The 24,001-nt window shown below is 35.5% G+C and overlaps 1 protein-coding gene across 3 annotated transcripts in view; it reads left to right on the top strand.

The window, feature by feature from the left end:
* STIM2 (stromal interaction molecule 2) overlaps positions 1–23,685 on the top strand; it is a 178,786-nt gene extending 155,101 nt beyond the window's left edge. For 2 of the 3 annotated variants that reach the window (XM_058430140.1, XM_032135446.2), the window contains exons 8-13: positions 1,341–1,508; positions 1,791–1,814; positions 2,237–2,337; positions 2,573–2,811; positions 15,478–15,751; positions 20,420–23,685. In XM_058430140.1, the coding sequence (XP_058286123.1) occupies positions 1,341–1,508; positions 1,791–1,814; positions 2,237–2,337; positions 2,573–2,811; positions 15,478–15,751; positions 20,420–20,897 (1,284 nt within the window). In that variant the 3' untranslated portion in view covers positions 20,898–23,685. The remainder of the gene's footprint in view (positions 1–1,340; positions 1,509–1,790; positions 1,815–2,236; positions 2,338–2,572; positions 2,812–15,477; positions 15,752–20,419) is intronic. The other variant, XM_032135447.2, reaches the window with a different exon arrangement.
* Positions 23,686–24,001: the final 316 nt, after the last annotated feature.

Genomic DNA, 24,001 nt, shown 5'->3' with positions numbered 1-24,001 from the left:
TTGAACTGTCACCTAGTGTTGCATTGTGAATTTTGTTTTTAATTTTGGAATCTTAAAATACATTTTTCTACACAATTGTTTGTTTTCACACTAACTGACAGCTGTTCTATTTCTTTATCAGAAGTTTGTGTATAGTACTCTTGTTGGTTTATTCTGGCACACTATAAAGTTTATTCAAATAAGTTGGGTTTGTTCAGATCAAACATTCCTTTGGTCTTCAGTGTCCTTAGTTAGCTTTGGGGAAAATTAATCTGTGGGGTGGTGCTCGACACGCAGGATGCTCCGTAGTCGCTCGTAGCTTTGCCTCAAGGTCTTGAGTGTGAGTGTATGTGTACAGTTTCATAATTACATCCTGTATCTTTATACATCTTTAGTTTGAAAGCTCTTGCTAGTTTTTAAGTAAATCATTCCAAGAATGAATTATCTATTCGTTCTGTGTCTTTCCTTAGTGAAGCTTTCCTTATGGTACTTTTTCTTAGCACTTATCAACTAACCACCAAGCATTTTTGTTTTTTCTCTACTTATTGTCTGTCTCCATTAAAGGGCAGGTGGAAGAAATGCTATGACATGCTTATAGTGAAGACTATGCATAGTTTCTCATGAGAAAAATCAAGTAGACTCTCACTCAGAATCTGTTTTCTCAAAATCTGTACATGCTCTGCAGATGTTCACTTAGCTACTTTCTGGTGTATTCAAAGCAGTGAATTATGTAGCAGAAGTGGTAAAACAGACAATAATAGGCAGATATACTTGGAAACAGTAAGAAGTAACTGGCCATAAAGAAGATGTCATGAAAAACTACAGAAAAATACAAATTTTAAAAAATGAGTATATAGTGAAGGAGCTACAGTAGGCTCTTCTGGAAACATTAGGAGTAGAACGTGTACCCACTCAATTTTGGACACTTCTTTATATAATACTTCATAAATGAAATATGCATTATGGGAAAATGTGATCAGTTTTAATTTGTATATACCCTTGATTTTTTTTCTCCCTCAGTGGAGTCTGGTTTTCGTAACGTACAAAACTAAATATTGCAGCTTAAGATATAAATAAGCCCTCTCTACCCTCCTTGACTTCACAATTTTGCTTAGTGGATTTAAGATGCACTTGAAGCTCAGCCTTAATTTTTTTATTTTTTTTTGAGATGGAGTCTCGCTCTGTTGTTAGCCTTAATTTTAATGCTAGAAATCTATTGTATTTAGACTTTGCAGTTTAAAACGATGTTTACAAAGAGCATAATTAAAATAGCTTTTTCTTTTAGTTTGGGTTCTAAAAAATATTTTAATCCATCCTTCCTCCCTCTCTCCTTTCCTGCCTCCTTCCTTTCCTTCTTCCAGGTTCGCATGGCTCTGAAAAAGGCCGAAAAAGAATTTGAACTGAGAAGCAGTTGGTCTGTTCCAGATGCACTTCAGAAATGGCTTCAGTTAACACATGAAGTAGAAGTGCAATACTACAATATTAAAAGACAAAACGCTGAAATGCAGCTAGCTATTGCTAAAGATGAGGTACTCTCTTGTATTTCAAAGTTTACTAAATTTGTTTCTTAGGCTGCATTCTTAGAGGGATTACTCAACTGGGATGCACAGATCTGAATAAAAGTTTTATTATTACAGATTCTTTTTTCAAACTGGAATTTATTGTGTAAATAGACTCTAGTAATCATAAGCTTTAAATTAAAATTACTGCATTTGGAGAAGTGTATACTTTTCAAAGTGACCTTAGTGTTTTAAACATTATTCTTTTTTATCATTATCATAAAAGTTTTATACAGAGCTTTTTTCCTCTAGGTTGCTGCTTCATATCTGATTCAGGTTAGTAGTTACTGGAAATTAATTTTGACACTTAAATTGTGTGGAATGAGAATAAGTCGTAATCTGAATTCTAGCAAAAAAATTTAAAAGCTTAGTTCACTCACTAGCACCATTGTAGTATGATATAGTTAATGTTTTTCTGTTACTTTTAGTACAAGATTCGGGCCTTCCTGAACCATAGAAATAAGAGAAAAATTCTCCAGAATAAAGTTTTGAATTACATCGATTGGCTTAGGAAAGCACGTTTTCTCCCTCGTCTGTTTTCTTTTTTGGAATGCAGGGATATCTTGGCTAGTAATTCTCTACTGGTTTTATGATTGCTAATATATTCAAAACCAAAATAAGCTTTATTATGTTATATATACAAAAATTTCTGTATTTTTTTCAAACCTAGCCCTTATTTAGTCCTTTTCGGTTTCTAGGCAGAAAAAATTAAAAAGAAGAGAAGCACAGTCTTTGGGACTCTGCACGTCGCACACAGCTCCTCCCTGGATGAGGTAGACCACAAAATTCTGGAAGCAAAGTAAGAATGTTGTTTTCGCTTTTATTTGCTTTATTGTTTATTGTGTTAAAATGGGTAATTTGTAAACAATTTATATTTATCATTTATATAATTACATAATTTACATTAGTTTTAAGAGTGGGTATTTCTTCTTGAAATTAGTTAATTGCCATGGTCTGTTCATGTATTGCCTTTTTTCAGTGCCATATTAAAGACCTTTTGATGCAGTAAGTAATTTCTTTATTGGCTTTTCCAGGAAAGCTCTCTCTGAGTTGACAACTTGTTTACGAGAACGACTTTTTCGCTGGCAACAAATTGAGAAGATCTGTGGCTTTCAGATAGCCCATAACTCAGGACTCCCCAGCCTGACCTCTTCCCTTTATTCTGATCACAGCTGGGTGGTGATGCCCAGAGTCTCCATTCCACCCTATCCAATTGCTGGAGGAGTTGATGACTTAGATGAAGACACACCTCCAATAGTGTCACAATTTCCTGGTAAGTGGCAAGTTCAACAAAAGGTGTTGGTACAGGTTTCAAAGTAATTTTCTCCCATGTCCTTTTAGGAATCATGTGCTTCGAAATCTATGAGAAAAAATTTGGTTTATCCTTCATTTTCTCTTTCCTTTTGTTAGTAATTTAAATATTTACTATTTGAGAATACCATATGAAATGCATATATAAATACTTTGTCTATGTATATTTATATTATATATTTATACACACACTTTAAAGAAAGCTGAATGCTTTATAAATTTGATTATTAAATGTTTATTTGGGCAACTGTTACATCTAACATTATATTGTTGAATATAAGACTTTTTTTTAAAACATTGCTTGTAATTAAATTGAAATGAGGAGTCACATAAAAACATAATTGACATTAAAGATAGCACACTATAAATGCCAAATCAGTGTAGGAGTGAAGTGCTGAGCTTTCAGGGAAAATATCCTTTCAAATGGCCGCTTAATGTATAGTAGAAATAAAAATTAGGGGAAGATCTTGGAAACAGGGATTTGAATCCTAGCTCTACCACTAACTAACTCTAGGTATGTACTTGTATTATTTTGCTGGTTTTACTTCTCTGGTTTGACGGCAGTTAATGCAAGGAGAGTGAGGCGGCACTCAACTCTTAAAGGAGGCAGGAAGAGTGGACAGATTGTAAATACAGCAAAACTAGAAGTGTTTGACTGCATTCATTTCACTTGCTCCACACTGCAAGGTCGTGATGGTTGCAAAGTTATGTCTAGATCTGGGCCTGCTCTGCAGTTAGAATATTGTCAGTTTGTATTTGTTTATTTGCATTATATGCCCTTAAGCTTGCCAGTTGCAACACTGATTCATAAGTACATGCTTTTGTTTGAAAACTATAGCTTTTAAAAGTTGAATTTCCTCCTTAAAATCCATGTTTAATATCTGAATTGTGCAAGAAGGTGCATTATCTAGATTAACTAGTTTTTTTCTTTGCTTTTTAAAAAACACTTTTTGGGTTGGGGGCGGAAGTATTGGATATCCGTATGTCCATTAAAAGGAAACAATTGTACTAAATGTGAATAATTATTCTGGTTTTAAGTGATTGTGGAATACAGGCAAATTTAAACTTTTAAATCAGAAAAAAGTACAAGAGTTGATTTTAAATTTAATGTTTTAGAAATGTTGTGATCAGGCCAGGCGCGGTGGCTCATGCCTGTAATCCCAGCACTTTGGGAGGCTGAGGCAGGCAGATCACTAGGTCAGGAGTTCAAGACCAGCCTAGCCAATATGATGAAATCCTCTCTCTACGAAAAATACAAAAATTAGCTGGGCATGGTGGCGTGCGCCTGTAATCTTAGCTACTCAGGAGGCTGAGGCAGGAGAAATGCTTGAACCCTGGAGGCAGAGGCTGCAGTGAGCCGAGATTGTGCCACTGCACTCCAGCCTGGGCGACAGAGCAAGACTCAGTCTCAAAAAAGAAAAAAAAGAAAGAAATGCTGTGATCAAATTTATTATCTCTAAAAAGTAACTCATGCCAAAGATTACAACTTGAGAGCTCTGCCTCCACCCAGTGGCACCACAGAGGTACTCCACTCTGCTTAGTTAGAAAAGCCTAATTTCTGGACCTGATAAATGGGAAACTCTCGGCACTGGAAGTCTAGGGAAGGACGAAGGCTCTTCATTTCTATACCCTCCTGAGCAGTTAAAAAATTTTTTTTACCATGGCTATGTGTAAATTTTACTAGTTTAAAATAATGACAAGGAAACATGCCTGTAGTATGTTAAGAACAAAGTAAAAGGTTGTAACAATATACACAGAATAATACTATGTTTAATTATATGGAAAGAAAAAACAGAAAATATCAATGGTTAGCTCTGTGTAGATAGGGGAATGGGTGATTGTTGTTTTCCTATTACTTTTTAAAATATCTTTTCCTATTACTTTTTAAGTATCTGCTAAATGAGTTCCTCGGTGAGAATGTGATAACAATTTATTTAAACTTTCTTATAAAGCCGTCCACACACACTTAAAGTGACTGAAAATAATATGCCCGCCTACCAAAAAGATAAACAGATTTTAACATTTTTCTTTATCTTTTTGTCTGAAATAAACTATTACAAATACACCTAAACCACATTGCCTCCCCTTCCCCACTGTTTTAAAGTTGTGACTTATGCTAAAGCCTTTTGTACTTTTATTACATACATATATATCCATAACATTATATACAATTGTTGCGTGTTTAGAAATGTATATAAATGTTATCAAACTAGGTGATATTTTACAACTCTTTTTGCTCAAAAGTTATGTTTCAAAATTTTTTCCTGTTTATGTAGAGATGAATTAAAGTCACTGCTTAATGAGTTAACCATAATTTATATGTTTATTTACTGTATTTAAAAATCCATAGTTTATCCGTTTTTCTACTTTCTACTTTCTTGGCCCTTACAAACAATGTGCAACAAGCATCTTTACCTGTATTTCCTTGTGCATAACTTTGAGAGTTTCTCTGTGTGGACACCTAGAAATGGACTGCTGGGTCATTGGGAAGGCACCTTTTACTAGTCATTGTCAAGTTGCTCTCAAAATAGTTTACATACCGACTGTTTTATAAGAGTGCCTGTGTGCCTGTATCCTCATCAGTACTTGGAATAATCTGATTTACTTGTTTTGCAACTCGAGTGGGTATGAAATGACACCTCACAATTACGAAAACTTTTATTTCCTTGATGACTGTTGAGGTTGAGTACCATTTCCTTTATTGGCATTTGTTGTTCAGATTTCTTCGTCTCTGAGTTGCTTGTTCTTGCTGTGGAATCCCTGCAGGATTCCATACTGATGTGGAAGTGTACTTTCTATTTTCCGGTTATTTGAGGGTTGCAAATATCTTCTAGACTGGCTTTTTTAATGGCAAATTGTGAATCTGATTTGTGTTTTTTATGTCTTTTTCAGAAGATTATAGGTTGTTTGCTCTCCTTAGAGTTTGTAAGTTTTTCTTTAATCCATTAGTCCTTTAATCCACCTAGAAGTTATTTTTGTTCATAGTGTGAAGTTGGAATCTAAATATATCTCTTGATGTATGGGTAAACAGTTGTCTCAGCTTCATTCCTGTTCTATCCTTGCTGACTTATAATACCACTTCTCTCCATAGATACATAAGTGCTCCCAGCTCTCCCATTTTGTTTCACTGGCCCTGTTCTAGAGTTTTATAAAAAGTATTGATATTTGATAAGACCAAGGCTTCTTTTATTGTTCAAATTCAGAATTTCTGCTCTTAACTAATCTGAATTTTAAGATCAGCTTATGAAATTCCATGAACGGTTCCATTGGATTTAAAAAATTTTTTTTTGAATTTGTGAATTTGTGGAGAATTATTAATAAATTCCATTTATCGAGATCTTTTATATCTTTAAATAAAATTGATAATTTATTTTCTCTGTGCAGGTCTTGCTTTTTTAAAAAAATATTAATTTCTAGGTACCTTAATAAATTTTTGGTAGTTATATATGTTACCTTTCTTATAAAACTGTATTTCAGATTACTTGTTGCTGATGAGGAAATGCCGTTGGATTGGTGTGCTGAATACAGAATACCAAATACAGAAACATACATTTAAGTATTTTATGGTAGTGTTGGATTTTTCAGGTTAATACTAGTAGGTTTTTTCCTCTTTATTGCCCAAGCTAAGACCTCCAGTAAAATATTGAATGAAAGTGGTGACTGCAGGCAATAGGGATTGCCATTTCTGACTTTAAAGAGAATGCTGCCAGAATTTCACCACGAAGTATTTTTTTGTGTGTTTTTGGTAGATTACTTTTAAGTTAAGGAAAGTCATTTCTCTTTCTGTCTTGCTAAGAATGATTTTTTTGTTAATCAATGGATATTAAATTTTACCAAATTATTTTTCTGCATAATTTGAGGTGATCATTCGTTTTTTATTCTGCTGAATTTTAATCTGTTTAAATAAATCCTTTAAATGTCAGTGAAACTATGTTTGTCACAATGTACTATTTTTAGAACGAGTTGGGTTTGGTTTGTTATTTAGGATTTTTGCATCTTTAATCACCCATTGGATTAGCCAGTAATTTTTCTTCCTGACACTATCTTGGATTTTGGTATCAAGATTATATTAGCATCATAAAATAAATCAAAGAGTAGTCCCCCTCTGCCCATATATGTGGTTTTGCTTTTCTTTTCTTTTTTTTTTTTTTTTTTTTTTTGAGACGGAGTCTCGCTCTGTCGCCCAGGCTGGAGTGCAGTGGCGCAATCTCTGCTCACTGCAAGCTCCGCCTCCCGGGTTCACGCCATTCTCCTGCCTCAGCCTCTCCGAGTAGCTGGGACTACAGGCGCCCACCACGACGCCCGGCTAATTTTTTGTATTTTTAGTAGAGACGGGGTTTCACCGTGGTCTCGATCTCCTGACCTCGTGATTCGCCCACCTCGGCCTCCCAAAGTGCTGGGATTACAAGCTTGAGCCACCGCGCCCGGCCGGTTTTGCTTTTCATGGTTTCTAGTTACCTGTAGTCAACTGTGGTCTGAAAATAGTGAGTAGAGTACAATAAGATATTTCGAGGTGGGGGTGGGGGAAAACCACATTTACATAACTTTTATTACAGTATATTATTATAATTGTTCTTTTTTATTATCAGTTATTGTTAATCTCTCGCTGTGCTTAATTTATAAATTAAACTTTATTATAGGTATGTATGCCTAGGAGAAACAGTGTGTATAGAGTTTGGGACTATCCATGGTTTCAGGCATCCACTGGGGTCTTAGAATGTATCTGCCAAGGATAAGGGGGAATACTATACTCCTTATTCTTTCATTCCATTCTTTTCTACTTTTAGAGAGGCAGCAATATAAAGTAGGGTTAAGATGTGGAATTCTGGAACAAGACTGCTTGGGTTTCATTCTTTGCTTCACCTTATAGTAATTGTATTACCTTTTACTCAGGGCACTGAGTGGGAGGCACTGTCCTGAGTTTCAGTTTCCTTTTCTGTAAAATGTAGCCTACCTTGTGGAGATATGTCAAAATTTAAATTAAGTAATACCTGTAAAACACTTGGTATTGGAACCAGTCCCTGGGCTACAATAATCACCCAACAAATGGTATGATTTTTATTCTATACCTTGAAATAGTCTAACGTATGGATTATTTGTTCTTTGAGGATTTTAAATACATTGCCTATGAATTGACCTTGATGTATATATGTTTTGGCAAGGAACAGATTTTTAAACTATAGTATTAATTTAATTTCTTTAATGATTAAAAGTGTAGATTTGTGAAGTTACATGTTTCTAGAATATTGTGTTTTATCTGAGTTTTAAAATTTATTGGCTTTAAGTTGTTTATACTATTTTATATGATTTTAAAAATCTGTTATACCTTTAAATTTTTTTTTTTATTATACTTTAGGTTTTAGGGTACATGTGCACAATGTGCAGGTTTGTTACATATGTATCCATGTGCCATGTTGATTTCCTGCACCCATTAACTCGTCATTTAGCATTAGGTATATCTCCTTTTGTTCCTAATAATTACTTATCTACATCTTCTTTTGTCTCCTTTATCAGGCTGACAGTTTGTCTATTTTATTTCACTCTTGTTGAAAGCCTGTTTGTTTTGTTAATATTGTCTGTTTATTTCTGCTATTTTATTTCCTTTCTTGGGGTTTACTTTGTTACTTGTTTGTTTTAATATTTATGCACCTGCCACATGAATTTTGAGTCTTTGTTTTCTCTCATATTATTTTAAGGCTATGAATTTTCTAAGAACCACCTTAGCCACCTGCACAAGTTTTGATATATTAATTTGATTATGATCATCAAATATTAAAAGGTTTTAATTACTAATATGTCACTTCCTTGAAATATGAATTATCTAGAAGCATATGTTTTAATTTCCAAATATGTATGTATGGTTTTTTTTTTGTTGTCTATTGGTTTTTAAAAACATCTTTGCCTATTGATTTCTACTTGTGCGTGATTAGAGAATAGGCCAATATGACTTTTTTTGTATTTCCTGATACTTGCCTTGTGACTTAGTATTTATTGGTCATATATTTTAATGGTTCTGTCTATATCTGGAAATTACATTTTCTTGTTAGTTACAGGGTACTATACAGTCTGTTAAATCAGGTGTTATGAAAAAATCTTCTGTATACTTATACATTTTTGTCTGTTCTTCTATCAGTTGCAGAGAGATGTTTGTTAAAATCTCCCATGGTGGTCAGTTTCTCTTTACAATTCTGCCCATTTCTGTTTTATATAGTTTGTACTAAGTTATTTGGTGACTACAAGTTCAGGTATAATATCTTCTTTACAGATTAACTGTTCCTTTTATAGTTATGTGGACACTGCTTTATGGCTAATACTTTTTGCCTTTAAGTTTATGCTACCGGATATTGAAATATCTATAATAGCTTTCTTTTGATTAATATTTGCCTAGTATATCTTTTTCACTTTCTTCTAAATTTTTCCATTATTAGACACTAGATATATCTCTGTAAGAAAATAGCAGTAACTGGTTTTATTTTGTATCCTATTTGAGAATATGTTTCTGGCTAAGTCAAATTTAATCCAAATATATTTACTCTCCTTGCTGATCTGTTCGAATTTTATCTCTGGAATCTTGTTTTGTGGTTTCTGTTTTTCACACCTTTTATCTTCTCTCATTCTCTTGAACAATTCAGGATCTTCAGAGGCTTTAATTTTAGCCACTGCTCTCCCATCTTAAATTATGTGTTAACGTTGTCTGGTATTTTGTTTTGTTTCAAATGTCTCTCAAAACAGTCACTGTTTTTGTTGTTTCAGTCATAATTTAGATATACTTATGTGTTTATTTCTCTGTTTATCATTGCATTTTGCTTGTTATTCATTTCTTTTTTTCTTTCTTAAAAATATGTTCTCCAGTAAAAGCTACTTCAGTGAGCAACTGGGAATGATAAATTCTCTTAGTCTTTGCCTGAAAATATCTTTATTTTCAGTCTTACTTGAGAGTAATAATGTAACTGGATATAAAATTCCAGATTAACAATTAGTTTTCAATAATTATTTCTCAGTTATTTTGAGGTTGTCGTTGTTGCTGTTGAGAAGTTTGTAGTCCGTCAACTTGGTTCGGGTTCTTTTTAGATAAGCTACCATTTCTCTGATTGCTTGAAAAACGTTCTCATTGTCTTTGTTGTCCTGTGGTTTCCCTATAATATGATTGGGTGTGGATTTAAACGGTTTTTTTTTTTTTTGCTAATATTTGGTGTGTTTCTTGAATGTGAAGGATGTGTCTTTTATCAGTTATGAAAAAAACACTAGCCATTATCTCTTTGAATATTATTTTTTCTTCTATTCATGCCTTCTGGAATATTAGTTATGTAGAAATATTAGTACTAGTATTAGTTTATTAGTTATATATTGCATCTTATCTTCCACATTTCTTAACCTTTCTTTTTATAGTCTTTTTATCTATCTATGCTGCATTTAGAGACATTTCCTCAGATCTGCCTTCTAGCTTACTAATTATTTCTTCAGTTCTAGTTTTAACTCATCCTTTGAATTTTTAACTCTAATTACTGTTTTCATTTCTATTAGTTCTCTTTGATTCTTCATCAAATCTATGTTTTAATGCTTTCTTTTCTCATATTTTCAATTTATTGTTGTATAGTTTCATGATGTAAAAAAAAATCCCTATTTTTTAGTTTCCATTTGATAATCCTCTTATTTGATATTCTTGACCAATTGTTATAGCAGTTTCTTGTGTTTGCATGGCGGGTTGCTTTCTCTCTCCTGTTTTATAATTTTTTACTTAGCTATTGTTAAGGAGATTGGCATTATTCCACCCTGGAAAATACTGTGTAAGTGGTAAAGTGCCCCTCAGAATGCCTTTCTTTGCTTCTGGCAGTAGTTTCAAGGATATCACCAAGGTAGGACCAGTTTTTTATGTGAACTCTTTGGAATACAGTTTCATAGACCCTCTGGGAGTATGAACTTGCTCTCCAATCTAATATGAGATATAGGCTCAGAGTATTGAGTTTTTCACAGAAGCCCTTTAAAATCCCTATATTTAGAGATCTTGAAATAAAAGAAATTTGCTTGCTCATTGGTTAGAATTTTACCCTTTCACTGAGTAATGTAGCCCTTCTAGGTCCAGGCTTTTATCCAGAATACTGAGTCACTATTCCAATACCTAACATGGGCCCAAAGCCTAATCTTATGTCCCCAAATTAAACCACAAACCCATAGATTGCTGAGACCGATAACCTCCCATAACAGTTGCATGTCACTCGCAGGCCCATTCGCATATACTTTTAGTCTTTGTTTTGACCTCTGAGAGTTTTCTGTTCTCCTTACAAACTCAGCTATGTGTTTAAAACAATTGTTATATTTTATCCATTATATCAGAATGTTTGAGGATATTTAAACTGTGTTGATGGGAGTTGGGATATAGTTGTCAGGTTACCTTTGACTGCCATGTTGTCAGAACTAGAAGTATATACATTGCTTATTTTTGGTTCTTGTTAGGAGGGGAATCCCTTATTGAAAACAAAATTTTATCCTCTTCAACATAAGAAACATCTAAAATATAGTTTATAAATATAAGGTCATATTAAACTGCTCTGCTTCTATAGGTAATTATCAATATTAGAATGAAAAGTTATCCCAGAAATAGATTCCTATACAGTGACCTTTAATGTGTCATTTACCTACTGTGATAAATCACAGACGTGAATGAATGTTTATCTTCATTAGGAATGATTAATGGCCTGGAAGTATTATAAGACATTCATATTTGCGTTCTGTAAAAGATAACTTGTTACAAGGCCAAAGTGCACTACTTTTTAATGTTCCATAAATTTTGTGATGTTGCAAATGTTTTCAGCCCTATATAGACTTCTTCAAGCAACAAGGAGGAAGGACAACCCTCAACTCTAAGTGTACATAACTCTAACAGACAGATTTTTTAAGGCAAAAGAGATGGCAATATACGTAAGAAGATATTTTTGGAAAAGATTGTGAAGTTGTAAAAAACTTACAGATGTGACAAGTTTACTGACTCTTATCTTTATTATGTTCTTTATTGCATTACTTAGAATTTTTCTTACATAAACTATTTCCTTCTTAAAACTTGCTTATGCAATATTTTTTTTTTTATCTGTGTGGATAGTATTCATTTTTCCAAGCAGTGAATCCTGATTCCTCTCAGACGATTCCTCTCCCACCATACTTACAGTCATGACTGAATCTTGCTGGTTTTACTGTATATCCCAAGTAATGGGTGATTGCTCAGATGACTGCAGTATATGCCAAGAATTGTAGAATTTCATTATCTGTGTGACATTGGACACTTCTTTTTTAGTATTTACAAGACATATTTTCTTCTTTGGCAAAGTGAAAACATCAGTCTAAAGATTTACAGGAGCCCTATAGTTCTCTTATCTATGAATCCTTATAAATAAGTGAGAGAAAATTGTTTGCCAGCTAAATTACAAATATTTCCATATTATATTTATTTGTGTTTGGAAAAAGCCTTTTAATTATACTTTATTTTACTTTTAATTTTACTTTATTTTTCTTTGTTTCAATTCATCATGTTATTTCAGTGGCTATTTCTGTTTGTATTATTCATTGATTTACTGAGCAGATACTTATTGAGCATCTACTTTTTACTCAGCACTATGATAGATTGGTGTTGTGATGCAAAGTTGAACATGATACATAGTGACTTTTTTTTTTTTTTTGAGACAGAGTCTTGCTCTGTCGCCCAGGCCCGAGTACAGTGGCGCGATCTCAGCTCACTGCAAGCTCCGCCTCCCAGGTTCACGCCATTCTCCTGCCTCAGCCTCCCAAGTAGCTGGACTACAGGCACCCACCACCGCACCTGGCTAATTTTTTGTATTTTTAGTAGAGACGGGGTTTCACCGTGTTAGCCAAGATGGTCTCGATCTCCTGACCTCGTGATCCGCCCGCCTCGGCCTCCCAAAGTGCTGGGATTACAGGTGTGAGCCACCATGCCTGGCCCATAGTGATTGTTTTTATGGAACTTAGAGTCTAATGGAGCAGTGCATTGAGACAAATGATGCGATAGGGAAATATACTATGGTATTGCTGAGCAGACACAAGGGAAAACACTGACCTTAAACTTGGAGGGATTGGGAACCTTCCTGGAGGAAATGCCACTTAAGCAAAGACCTGAAATTGGAGGTCAAGGGAGAGTTGGAGAAAGGAGGCGTGGAGGTGGGAGAGAATGTGATACTTCTGAGGAGCTGAGAAAGATATACTGCTCCTAATATTCCTGTAACAGAACAAAGGGACACCAGCTTCAAAACAGAGGCTGAGTAAGGAGGGCAGTCTGATCCATGGTCAGGGGTTTCACTTCAAGAGTTTTAAGCAATACACCTTCATTTCCTCTCCCATTTTAGAGTGAACTTGCAGGTGCAATTTGGAGAATAAATTGGAGGGGGGAAATCAGGATTTCATAATACAATACAGGTACAATAGTCCAATATAATCCATCAGCAGTAAGGGTGTAGGAGAGCAGACAGATTTGAAAGAGATTAGAGAGGTAGAAACCCTGTGGGTAACTAGATGTGGATTATGGTGTAGGAAGAAGAGTCAAGAATATCTGTGTTTACAATTCTGATGACTGGGTAGGTGGTGATAATATTTACTGAGCTAAGGAACACAGGAGGAGGAGCAAGTTTGGGAAGGAAAATGCTGAATTCAGTTTGGGCACATGTGGCACATTCATGTGTCCATTGGGCAGTTGGATATAAGGGTTCAGGAGAAAGATTAAACCTGGAATTACAGATTTGGGCCTCTGTAGACTACAAATGATCATTGAAGTCGTGCGAGTAGATGAACTTGCTCAGGAAGATTAAGTGGAACAAGAACAGAACGAGGCTTAGAACAGAACTTTGAAGAAGACCAGCAGTCAAGGGGTGGGTAAAAGAGGAGATGAGAATATGTTCAGAGAAGACAAGCAGAGGACACAGTAATAATCACTGTTAGATGCTGGTCAGATGTCAAGGAAGGATGGAAGTACTGATTGAATTTAGCAACTGTGAGGTAGATCATGATCTGGTTGAGAATAGTTTCAGTGAAATTGTGAATATGTAAGTAAGCACTGTACAGTTTCTTTGGTGAATGGGTGAAGATGAAGTAGTAGAGACAGTAACATAGATAATTCTTCATAAACAGGAAAGATATCAGCTGAAAATCAGTCTGGGGTAGAGGAGTTTTTTGTTGCTGTTATTGTCATTTGCTCATTCTTTATGTTTGTCTTTTCAGAATTTGCTTTTAAATGCTGTGGGAAGGGGAAAGGCAGACAATGACAATTAAGGCAAGAGAAGGAATAATTAGTAGAGTAAGGTCCTTGAGCTTGGGTTGACAGTAGGATAGATAAGTGGAAGGAACACAGTGTATGAACTGGAAAGGTGGACCATGGTCAGAATCTAAATGTCTAATGTCTTAATTTATTATTTTATTTTTATTTTTTGGTAGAGACAGGATCTCAGTATGTTGCCCAAGCTGGTTTCTAACTCCTGGCTTCAAGTGATTCTCCCTGCTTGGCCTTCCCAAGTGTTGGGATTACAGGTGTGAACCACCATGCCCAGCCTGACTTACATTCAAAGATAGAACAGTTCTGAATGATGGTGGGATAAGGCGTGAGAGTGTGTGGTGGAGTAGAAGTGAAGGTCAGGGGAGAAGAGATGAAAACCTTGATTGGTCAAGGTGTTGGCTAGGTCTTACAAGTGAAGTTGCCCACGCTGATGATGGGTTGTAAGGACCAGTAAGAGAGAGAATGTCTAGGAAGTGACTAGTGAAGTGAAGGTGGAAGACTCAGTAATGTCCCTTAATAGCATTCGCTTCAGCAGGAATGCATTTGTATAAAAGGATGTAGAAGTAAGGGTGTGCAGACAATACTGGGGAGCGAAGCCACCCACCTTTTGTCCTGATGCTATAGCATCTGAACCATGCAGGAGCGAACAGCTTCAGCTTGAGAAGGTTGTTATTAGGTGAATTATGTTTGTTCAGTTAAGAGTAAGAAATGGAATGCCCATTTAGTGAGGACACTGAAGATGTAGGGGAAGTTTGTTTACTCACCTGCATGAGTCTCAACTGAGACTGGTAGCAGAAACAGTTGGATCTAAGACTTCTGTTTAGTTCCACAGTAGTGGGTGTTCAAGAAACAAGTTTTGCTCTGAACTCTGCCTAACCAGCTGTGAGACTGTGCATACAGTAGTTAAGTGATTTCCTTGATTTAAAACTGATTGAGTTCAAAGAACTTGTGATATTTCAAGAGATATCCATTGCAGCCTACTTTATTCTGTTGTCCTGTCTTTATGTTAACAGTCATAAAAAGTTTGTGATACAATACATGTTTTTAAATTTAAAGATTTGTTGTCTTAGGTAAATTTTTAAGCCTTTTTGGTTAGTACATTTAAATTTTCTGTTAAAGCCTCATGTTTATGTTCACTTCTGTTTGTTTTTTAAACCTGTTTTTTTTGTTGTTTCTATTTCTTAACTTTCCTCGTGTAGGTAGTAGAGAATGGTAATAACTGTACAGTAACTTCAATAAAGGGAGATGAAACAGTGACATATTAGTGACATCAGTTCTTTTGTGTGTATTTATTTGTGGTGACTGTAGAGGGAACCCTGGACTTCGTGAGCATGTTTCTTTCTTGGTGTTTTTCAGGGACCATGGCTAAACCTCCTGGATCATTAGCCAGAAGCAGCAGCCTGTGCCGTTCGCGCCGCAGCATTGTGCCGTCCTCGCCTCAGCCTCAGCGAGCGCAGCTTGCTCCACACGCCCCCCACCCGTCACACCCTCGGCACCCTCACCACCCCCAGCACACACCACACTCCTTGCCTTCCCCTGATCCAGATATCCTCTCAGTGTCAAGTTGCCCTGCGCTTTATCGAAGTGAAGAGGAGGAAGAGGCCATTTACTTCTCTGCTGAAAAGCAATGGTATTGGCAGTGAATAATCTACAGGGCATGTTGGGGCTGGGTTGGGGGTAAGGTGTGAGGAGGGGGTGGGAGGAGTGGTGCATGTTTCCATTTTCTGTTGCTACATATCAAGGTACCACAGACTTTGCAGCCTCAGACATCACCCATTTTTTAGCTCTTAGTTCTGTACATCAGAATTCCAAGCCTGGTGTGACTGGGGTTTTTGCTCCGGGCTTACAAGCTTAAAATCATGGTGTTGGCCAGGCTCCATTCTCATCTGGAGCTTGCAGTTCTCAACGTTCATGTGTTGTGGCGAACCTCATTTCCTGTGGCTCCAGGACAGAGGTCCCCGTGTCTGTGCTTTCTGTCAGCTGCGTGGCGGCTGCTCTCTGTTCCTGGAGGCTGTCCACTGTTCCTTGCCACAGGATCTCCATCTTCAAAGCCAGCAATAGAGGATTTCTCTGCTGTAGATTCCTCCTTTGCTTTGAGTCTCCAGCTTCCATCTCTCTGATCTCTAGACTAAAATTTAAAAGGCTCCCCTGGATAATAATCTCTCTATATTAAGATCAACTAGTTTGGGGCCTTAATTTTATCTTCAAAATCCCTTTACAGCAGCATCCATTTTTATGTTTGATTGGAAAACTGGAAGAAGGTGTGTGTACACCAGGGGCTGGGAATTTGGGAGCCATCTTAGAATTCTGCCTACCACAGACATGTAGGTAGATATTTTGAGATGTAACTGCTCAGAGGTCACTGGACATAATTGACTCAGATCTCAGAGCATAAACTTGTCATGAACAATTTTATATGTAAAATAGAAAAGCATGAGCTTGAATATACTTGAACACGAAGAAATATCAGATATGACTGACTTAAAAATATTTGTTGTCACTTAATGATTTATTCTGTTATGTGCTGGTACTTGCTAACACATAAGCAGTATCATATGCCAGAGGTTTAAGACAATGTCAGGAACTTAGAAAAGTAAATTAGTAACTTAACAAAATGGGCATAGCAGCAGTGTATTTCAGTCCAACTTAATGACATCAGTGCTGCATGAAACTCTTAATTTGAGGACATCCGTTCTTAAACCACATTCCTCTTTAAAAGCAGTATGGTATTGAGTGTTAGTTTCAGGTATTGCCAGAGTAGCTATGTGTCCCCAAAGGCATTACCCTCTTCTATGAGAAGCAAAAGGGAGTGGTCCACACTCTTTATCATGTGACTCTTTAGGTGACATTATCATCAATAATCATTTTTCGTTCATAATTATCTGGTAGTAAAGGAAAATTTTATGATTTGCAAGTGATCAGTGCAGCATATTCCTAAGGAAATAATGCAGGTTTTATATCTTCATTGCAGTTGGAGAATCTGATGCGACTTTGCTTGGTTAACATTTTATGACTAGCTTTCGTCTGTCTTTGCGGTATGATCATAGTCACCAGCAAGGTGACTTTACTGACAGAACTGGTCTTGTGTGGTTTCTGGAAATCAGAAGGAATACTGGAGAGCTGTGCTGTCTAATAAAACTTTCTGCATTGATGGAACGTTCAGTTCTCATTTCAATAGCAATGTCAAAATTTCATAGCTAGCTCTCATAAATAAGAGAATAATTTGAATTTGGAAAACTTTTCTTACTCTTCATTTTCAGTCTCTCCTCTATTGAACCACCAGAATCCTTACAAAATAATAATTTTGAGTATTTACTGATTTTTTTTTTTTTGTGAGACAGAGTCTCGCTCTGTTGGAATATTTACTGATTTTTTAATGTTCTGTGCCTTATGCACATATATGCTCATTTAAACCTCATTGTGAGTTTTCTTATATAAGTGTGAATTCAGCTCCATGTCACTCTGGGGAAAAAAAGAAATAGAAAAAAATAGCATAAGTGGTACACATAGTTAAGTTCAACATTCCAAAGAATATGGACTCTGCAAGAAAATAAAATTTGAAGTTGTAGTAGATCTTATTATCCAAGTCAGATTAGTTATGCAGAAGAAGCAACACTTTGGATTATTGTCATTACGGAATTCAAATGTTAGAACTAGAAGGTAACATTAGTGATTAATCAAATTTTCTTACTTTAACAGATAGGAAAATTGAGACCTCAAGAGATCAAGTGATTTGCTGAGGCTTTTACAACTGATTAATGGTAGGACCATCTTAGGAACCCGTCTCCTGACTTAAATCAGTATTCTTTTCACACATTGTTTAGAGTTTAGAGGCTAGTTTTTAAAATATTTTTAGCCTAACTTAGAATTTCACATACAACACAGCCAAGCCACATAGCAGAAGAGAAAATAAATTCATAAAATTATAACTAAATCAGCTTCTGACTCTGGAAGCATCTAGGGAACAGTGATATATTCTGTTCAATTAATGGACAGCCATTCCAAAAAAAGGCTTTGCAGAAATGCCTCTACCAATGATTGATTTCCGAGTCTGATCATTTCCTCATATCTGAACTGCTTCTTGCTTTCTGTTAGCACTACCCATTATTGAATTATAAAAGCATTTGAGAATTGAATTATAAAATTCATTTTATAATGTATATATATAATGTATATATAATGTATAATTATATATAAATTATAAATAAATTAAAAATATATATAATGTATAATTATATATAATGTATGTATAATTATAATTATATAATGCACACATAGACATATTATATGAAACCATTAGGTCTTTATTTAGGGGATTTTGTACCTTTTAAGAGCTTGTAATGTAGTAAAGACAATCTTCATAGACATGTGAGTTAAGTATATAGAAATGACTAAATTCAGCAATCAATATGTATCTAAAATGTGGTATTAACATAGAATATTCATCAAAAGTAAGTGCCAGACTTCCAGTAAATGTGTACATCAGTAACATGAAAATGACAGTAATCATAGGCCATCTAAGGTAAGAGATCATTTAGTTTATTCATTTTGTAAATATGAATTTAGTCCTTGCTATGAGAGGTGCATTTGCCAATAACATGAGCTGCCAAGACAAGTGAGACAAGGACCTGGCCTAGTTCCAGCTGCTGGGTTATAATCATATGTGCTCTTGCCTTTCTGTTCTACCTTCAGCTCTGTTCCCTTCTCACACTGTATTTCTTTGGCCACTTTTTACCTTGACTCTCCCTTTTATTTCTCAATCATTTCCTTTCATGAAGTGAACAGTATTCACCTTGGGCTCAGTGCGTGCAAAAGTGAATGAGACTAAGTAGTAAAGCTCTCAAAAAAAAAAAAGTGAGTAAGATGTGATCCCTGTTCTTTAATATCTCATTCTGTTCATTCATTCATTCACTCACCCTTCCATTCATTCATCCAACACATTTTTATGAAGTACCTACCGTAAGCTTGCCACTCTTCTAGTGCAGAGAAGACAGAAGTTAATAAGGCTCCTTGTCCTTATTTATTTCTTTTTTTTCTGGGATTCTGCCTATAAACAAGTTAATATAAAATATCATTTTAGGTTTTGGTAAATTTTGGGTTTGCAAACAAACAGGTAAAAGGAAAGAGAATGCTGTTTCAGATAAGGTGGTTGGGGGAGGCAGCAGTAACCTGCATACCCTGGAGAAGTAAGCCACGTGGAGATGGAGAGTAGATAACACCAAGCAGAGGGAACAGCAAGTGCAGGGCCCTGAGGGGTCTCGAGGTTGGCATGTTACAGGAACACAAGGGAGTGTGCAGTTGGAGACAGCCAGGGACCACAGTACACGGCCTGGTACACTTTGACAAGGACTTTGGATCTTACTCTGAGTATGAGAGAAAGCACTGGGAAGTTTCGAGTAAGTGAATGATATGTTTTGCTCGAGTTTTTAAAAATCACTTTAATGGCTGTGTAGAGAAGTAACTGGGAGGGAAGAATGAGAATGAAAGCAGGGAGACCAATTAGGAAGCCGTTGGAATCATTTAGGTGAGTTCCTGGCTGTTCCAGAGGAAGGATGGGTGCAGGGGGCATAATAAGGAATGGTGGATTTGAGAGAGATTTGAAGGAATGGGTGATGGCATTTACTATATGTTGGTGGTGGGGTTACAAAATTTATTTTTCCACTGTGGAGAAAAGGAGGAAAACATTCAAAAGTAATAATGCTGTGAGAATTTACCGAATGTCTGGTTTTTTAAAAAATAGCATCATATGTTTGCCCCTCCCCTCCACTGCCATACTCTGATGTGCCTCGATTCCCTGCCCCCCTTTTAAATTTGGTGGAACTTAAATTTTAGTGTAATTCCTTTCATGTATATTTCTTCCTTCCTAACAAAGCTATAGTTCATCAAGTTAATGACAAAGGGAGAGGCAGTGACTAAAATTCATCTTTTAAAATAGCATCAACTCTGATTTAGAAAAAAAAATAGTATTGAAACAAAACATAAAAGTAGCTGAGATGATAGCTGAATCACCCGTAAAATTTAACATTTTAATTTATTTGACAAAAAGAAGGTGTAACTTATATTGTCTGTAGTTTGTAAGATTTCATTATTATGGTTTATGTTAAAAATCCAACATTGAGTTTTGAGAAGCCATATTATTTAAAGAAGTAATGTTCTAATTTTGCTGAAATGTATATAGAATCGTATCATTTCCCCCTTTTAAATTTCAAAAAGCAATGAAAGTTGTTTTAGTTAGAATGTCTGCCAGTACTCTTAAGAACATACTGATTTAAAATTTGTACCTTTGTGTTTCGTTCAGGGAAGTGCCAGACACAGCTTCAGAATGTGACTCCTTAAATTCTTCCATTGGAAGGAAACAGTCTCCTCCTTTAAGCCTCGAGATATACCAAACATTATCTCCGCGAAAGATATCAAGAGATGAGGTGTCCCTAGAGGATTCCTCCCGAGGGGATTCGCCTGTAACTGTAGATGTGTCTTGGGGTTCTCCCGACTGTGTAGGTCTGACAGAAACTAAGAGTATGATCTTCAGTCCTGCAAGCAAAGTGTACAATGGCATTTTGGAGAAATCCTGTAGCATGAACCAGCTTTCCAGTGGCATCCCGGTGCCTAAGCCTCGCCACACATCATGTTCCTCAGCTGGCAATGACAGTAAACCAGTTCAGGAAGCCCCAAGTGTTGCCAGAATAAGCAGCATCCCACATGACCTTTGTCATAATGGAGAGAAAAGCAAAAAGCCATCAAAAATCAAAAGCCTTTTTAAGAAGAAATCTAAGTGAACTGGCTGACTTGATGGAATCCTGTTCAAGTGGCATCTGTAAACTATTATCCCCCACCCTCCACTCCCCACCTTTTTTTTTGGTTTCTTTTAATTTTAGGAATGTAACTCCATTGGGGCTTTCCAGGCCAGATGCCATAGTGGAACGTCCAGAAGGGCAACTGTCTACTGTCTGCTTATTTAAGTGACTATATATAATCAATTCATCAAGCCAGTTATTACTGAAAAATCATTGAAATGAGACAGTTTACAGTCATTTCTGCCTATTTATTTCTGCTTTGTTCTTAGTGATGTATATGCAACATTTTGTTGAAAGCCACTATGGACTTACAAGCTTTAATGGACTCGTAAGCCAGCATGGGCTTGCAAAAATTTCTTGTTTACCAGAGCATCTTCTTATCTTTCCACAGAGCTATTTACATCCTGGACTAAATAACTTAAAAGAAGTAAAACTAATTGCACTACTGTTTTCCAGACTGGAAAAAAAAAAAATCTCTGCAAGTGAAACTGTATAGAGTTTATAAAATGACTATGGATAGGGGACTGTTTTCACTTTTAGATCAAAATGGGTTTTTAAGTAGAACCTAGGGTTTCTAATTGACTTGATTTGTGGAAATGAAAACCCACACTTTTATCATGGGAAGCTTCTTTAACTGCATTTACTATTGTGAAGTTTCAAGTCCCGCTGTAAAGATCATGTTGTTTTGTTTTCCCCAGGGCTTTCACTGTGATTTACTGCATTGCAGGCTGTATGATAAAATATACATAATTTAAAGAGAGAAGGCTCTTGATTGCTTATGCAAGTGGAAGAGTTGAAACTTGATTGAAGGACTTAAAACATTCACAACCTTAAGCCGAGGTGGGGGATATGGGGATTCAGGCAATTGTTTACACACTTTGAATAACTGCAAAGGATTTATGGTTTGTGAAAAATGTGTACTGTGGAAAAGATAATAAATTGGAGACATTACTGTGTGGGATTGTGCTGATTTTTGTTGATAACACTCCACAAAAAACACTATATGTTTTCTGGAGAGCTGTGTAAGCTGTCTTGTTGCTTAGTTGCAATATAAGAAATAGTGATGTTTTGGACGTAAGTTGTCAACAAATTTCTATTTTATATTGTTTGTCATATTTTTATGTAGTTTGAAATGTATAAATGTTCTAATATCAAGATTAACAAATATAAATTTATGGTGCGTTTAGATTGTGTTGTATTAATTTATAAAGTATGGTGTTCATTAAATTGGTGGGTTGTATAAGGGTAGCTTTTATTGTTAAAAAAACAGTAGAGAGTTAAGTTCCATATAGCGACAAAGTATGTTAACATCTAGGGAGTTTCTGCTTATACTGCTTTAAAAATATTCAATCATAAATGATTTGGTTACTGCAATGCAGATGGATGTTTGGATGAACAACTGATACATTTTAGTTAGAATGCTTTTTCAGCATTATGGCTAAAATATATGTCTAACCCAGTGCTATTTAGGTGAAAATGCTAATTGATAAACCAGAAGTTTCTTTTGAGATTTGCTTTAAAGAAATACTTTAGTAAGAATATGAACAATTTCTTGATGTCTCCTGTAAATTGTGATTGTTTATTCTCCTTATTACTATTGTGTTAAAAACTTGAATGGTATTTATATTGGCTGATATTTATATACTTAATAGATTGAGTTCTGTAAGGGCAAAAACGGATTGAAATGAACGTAGTGTTTTGCAGTAATGAGAAGGTAAGATAACCTGAGAGGTAGGGTTGAGGAACACAGGGTTGAAAGCTGTTGAAGAGGGGAAAAGTTGTGCATAAAGAACTGAAAAGGGTTCTGGAGTGTTCATTCAGAGTGAAGGGAAAACCTTATCCTGCTTTTTCTTATAACCAGACAGGAGGAGTTCTTCTCTTTGAAAATTGCAAAAGGAATGAGAACTTTACAGTTGGATGAATAGAGTAGGGAAAAGTTGCCGGAGCACGGAGTGAAGATGGGAGGAGCTGCCAGCAAGTCCCACTGCTGCTCCTGGGTTAGAAGGGAGCTCTGGAGCAGGACGAGCTGGGGGCCGGCACTGCTGCTTAGAGTGGAGGAGGCTGGCCAAAGGGACTGTGGGCTGTTTTCAGTCAGGGAGCGTGTGCATTGTTTGTGCTCGATTTCAGACACTCATTTATAAACAAATTCCAGCAAGGGATATTTACTGCTTTATGTTGCTTGTGATAATTACTTTGCATTAATACAGTATACACATTTGTAAATTCAACAGGAAATTATTGAGTTTTGGAAAGCTACAGTAATTTCTGTATTACGTCATTTACATGTGAAAAGTTGGGCATTTCTGTAAGTTTTTAAAATTATCCATTTGTTACTTTAACATTTTAAAATTATGGTGTTTTCCTGATTTTAAAAGCAATATTTTCCTTACTGTAAAAAAAAAAAAAATCGATGATAGAAAAGTATAAAGAAGAAAATAGCAAGCAGGTCAAATACTACTACCCAAAATAATCACTTTTAATATTTTAGTATGCTTTCTGCTAGATCTTTTTCTACATATTGATGTATATTTTACATAATTGAAATCATACTATATATTCAATTTTATATCATGCTTTTTCACTTAATATAAGCATTATCCCAACATCATTAAAAAACTCTCCATGAGCAACATTTTAATGACTGTATAATAATATGCTATTGTATGGATTTACCATAATCTTCTGAAGTATTCTGTCATTAAACATTTGGCTGTTTCTAAATTTCTGATATGTGGAGTAAGAGCATTTCACATTTATTGAGCACTCTATATGCCAGGCACTGTTCTACACTCTAATTTATATTCTCATTTAATCTTTACACCAACTCTGTCAGGTAGATACTTTTATTATTATTACCATTTTACTGATGAAACTAAGCCCAAAACGTCAACTTGCTGATGGTCATATAGCTAGTTAGTGATAGAGCCATGTTCTTAATTTCTAAGTCATACTGCATAAAGTCTAATCAACACTTTGGTTTCCTAGGGCATATAGTTTTAGAAGTTTACAGAAAAATATAAGGATTTTTAGTTTACATTTTAATATATATGTACATGTATATGTATATATGCACACATGTAGTCTCA

This window comes from Hylobates moloch, unplaced genomic scaffold (genome assembly GCF_009828535.3).
Source record: "Hylobates moloch isolate HMO894 unplaced genomic scaffold, HMol_V3 SCAFFOLD_17, whole genome shotgun sequence".
In the NCBI taxonomy this organism is placed as follows: domain Eukaryota; kingdom Metazoa; phylum Chordata; class Mammalia; order Primates; family Hylobatidae; genus Hylobates; species Hylobates moloch.
This window is presented reverse-complemented; position numbering and strand designations above follow the sequence as displayed.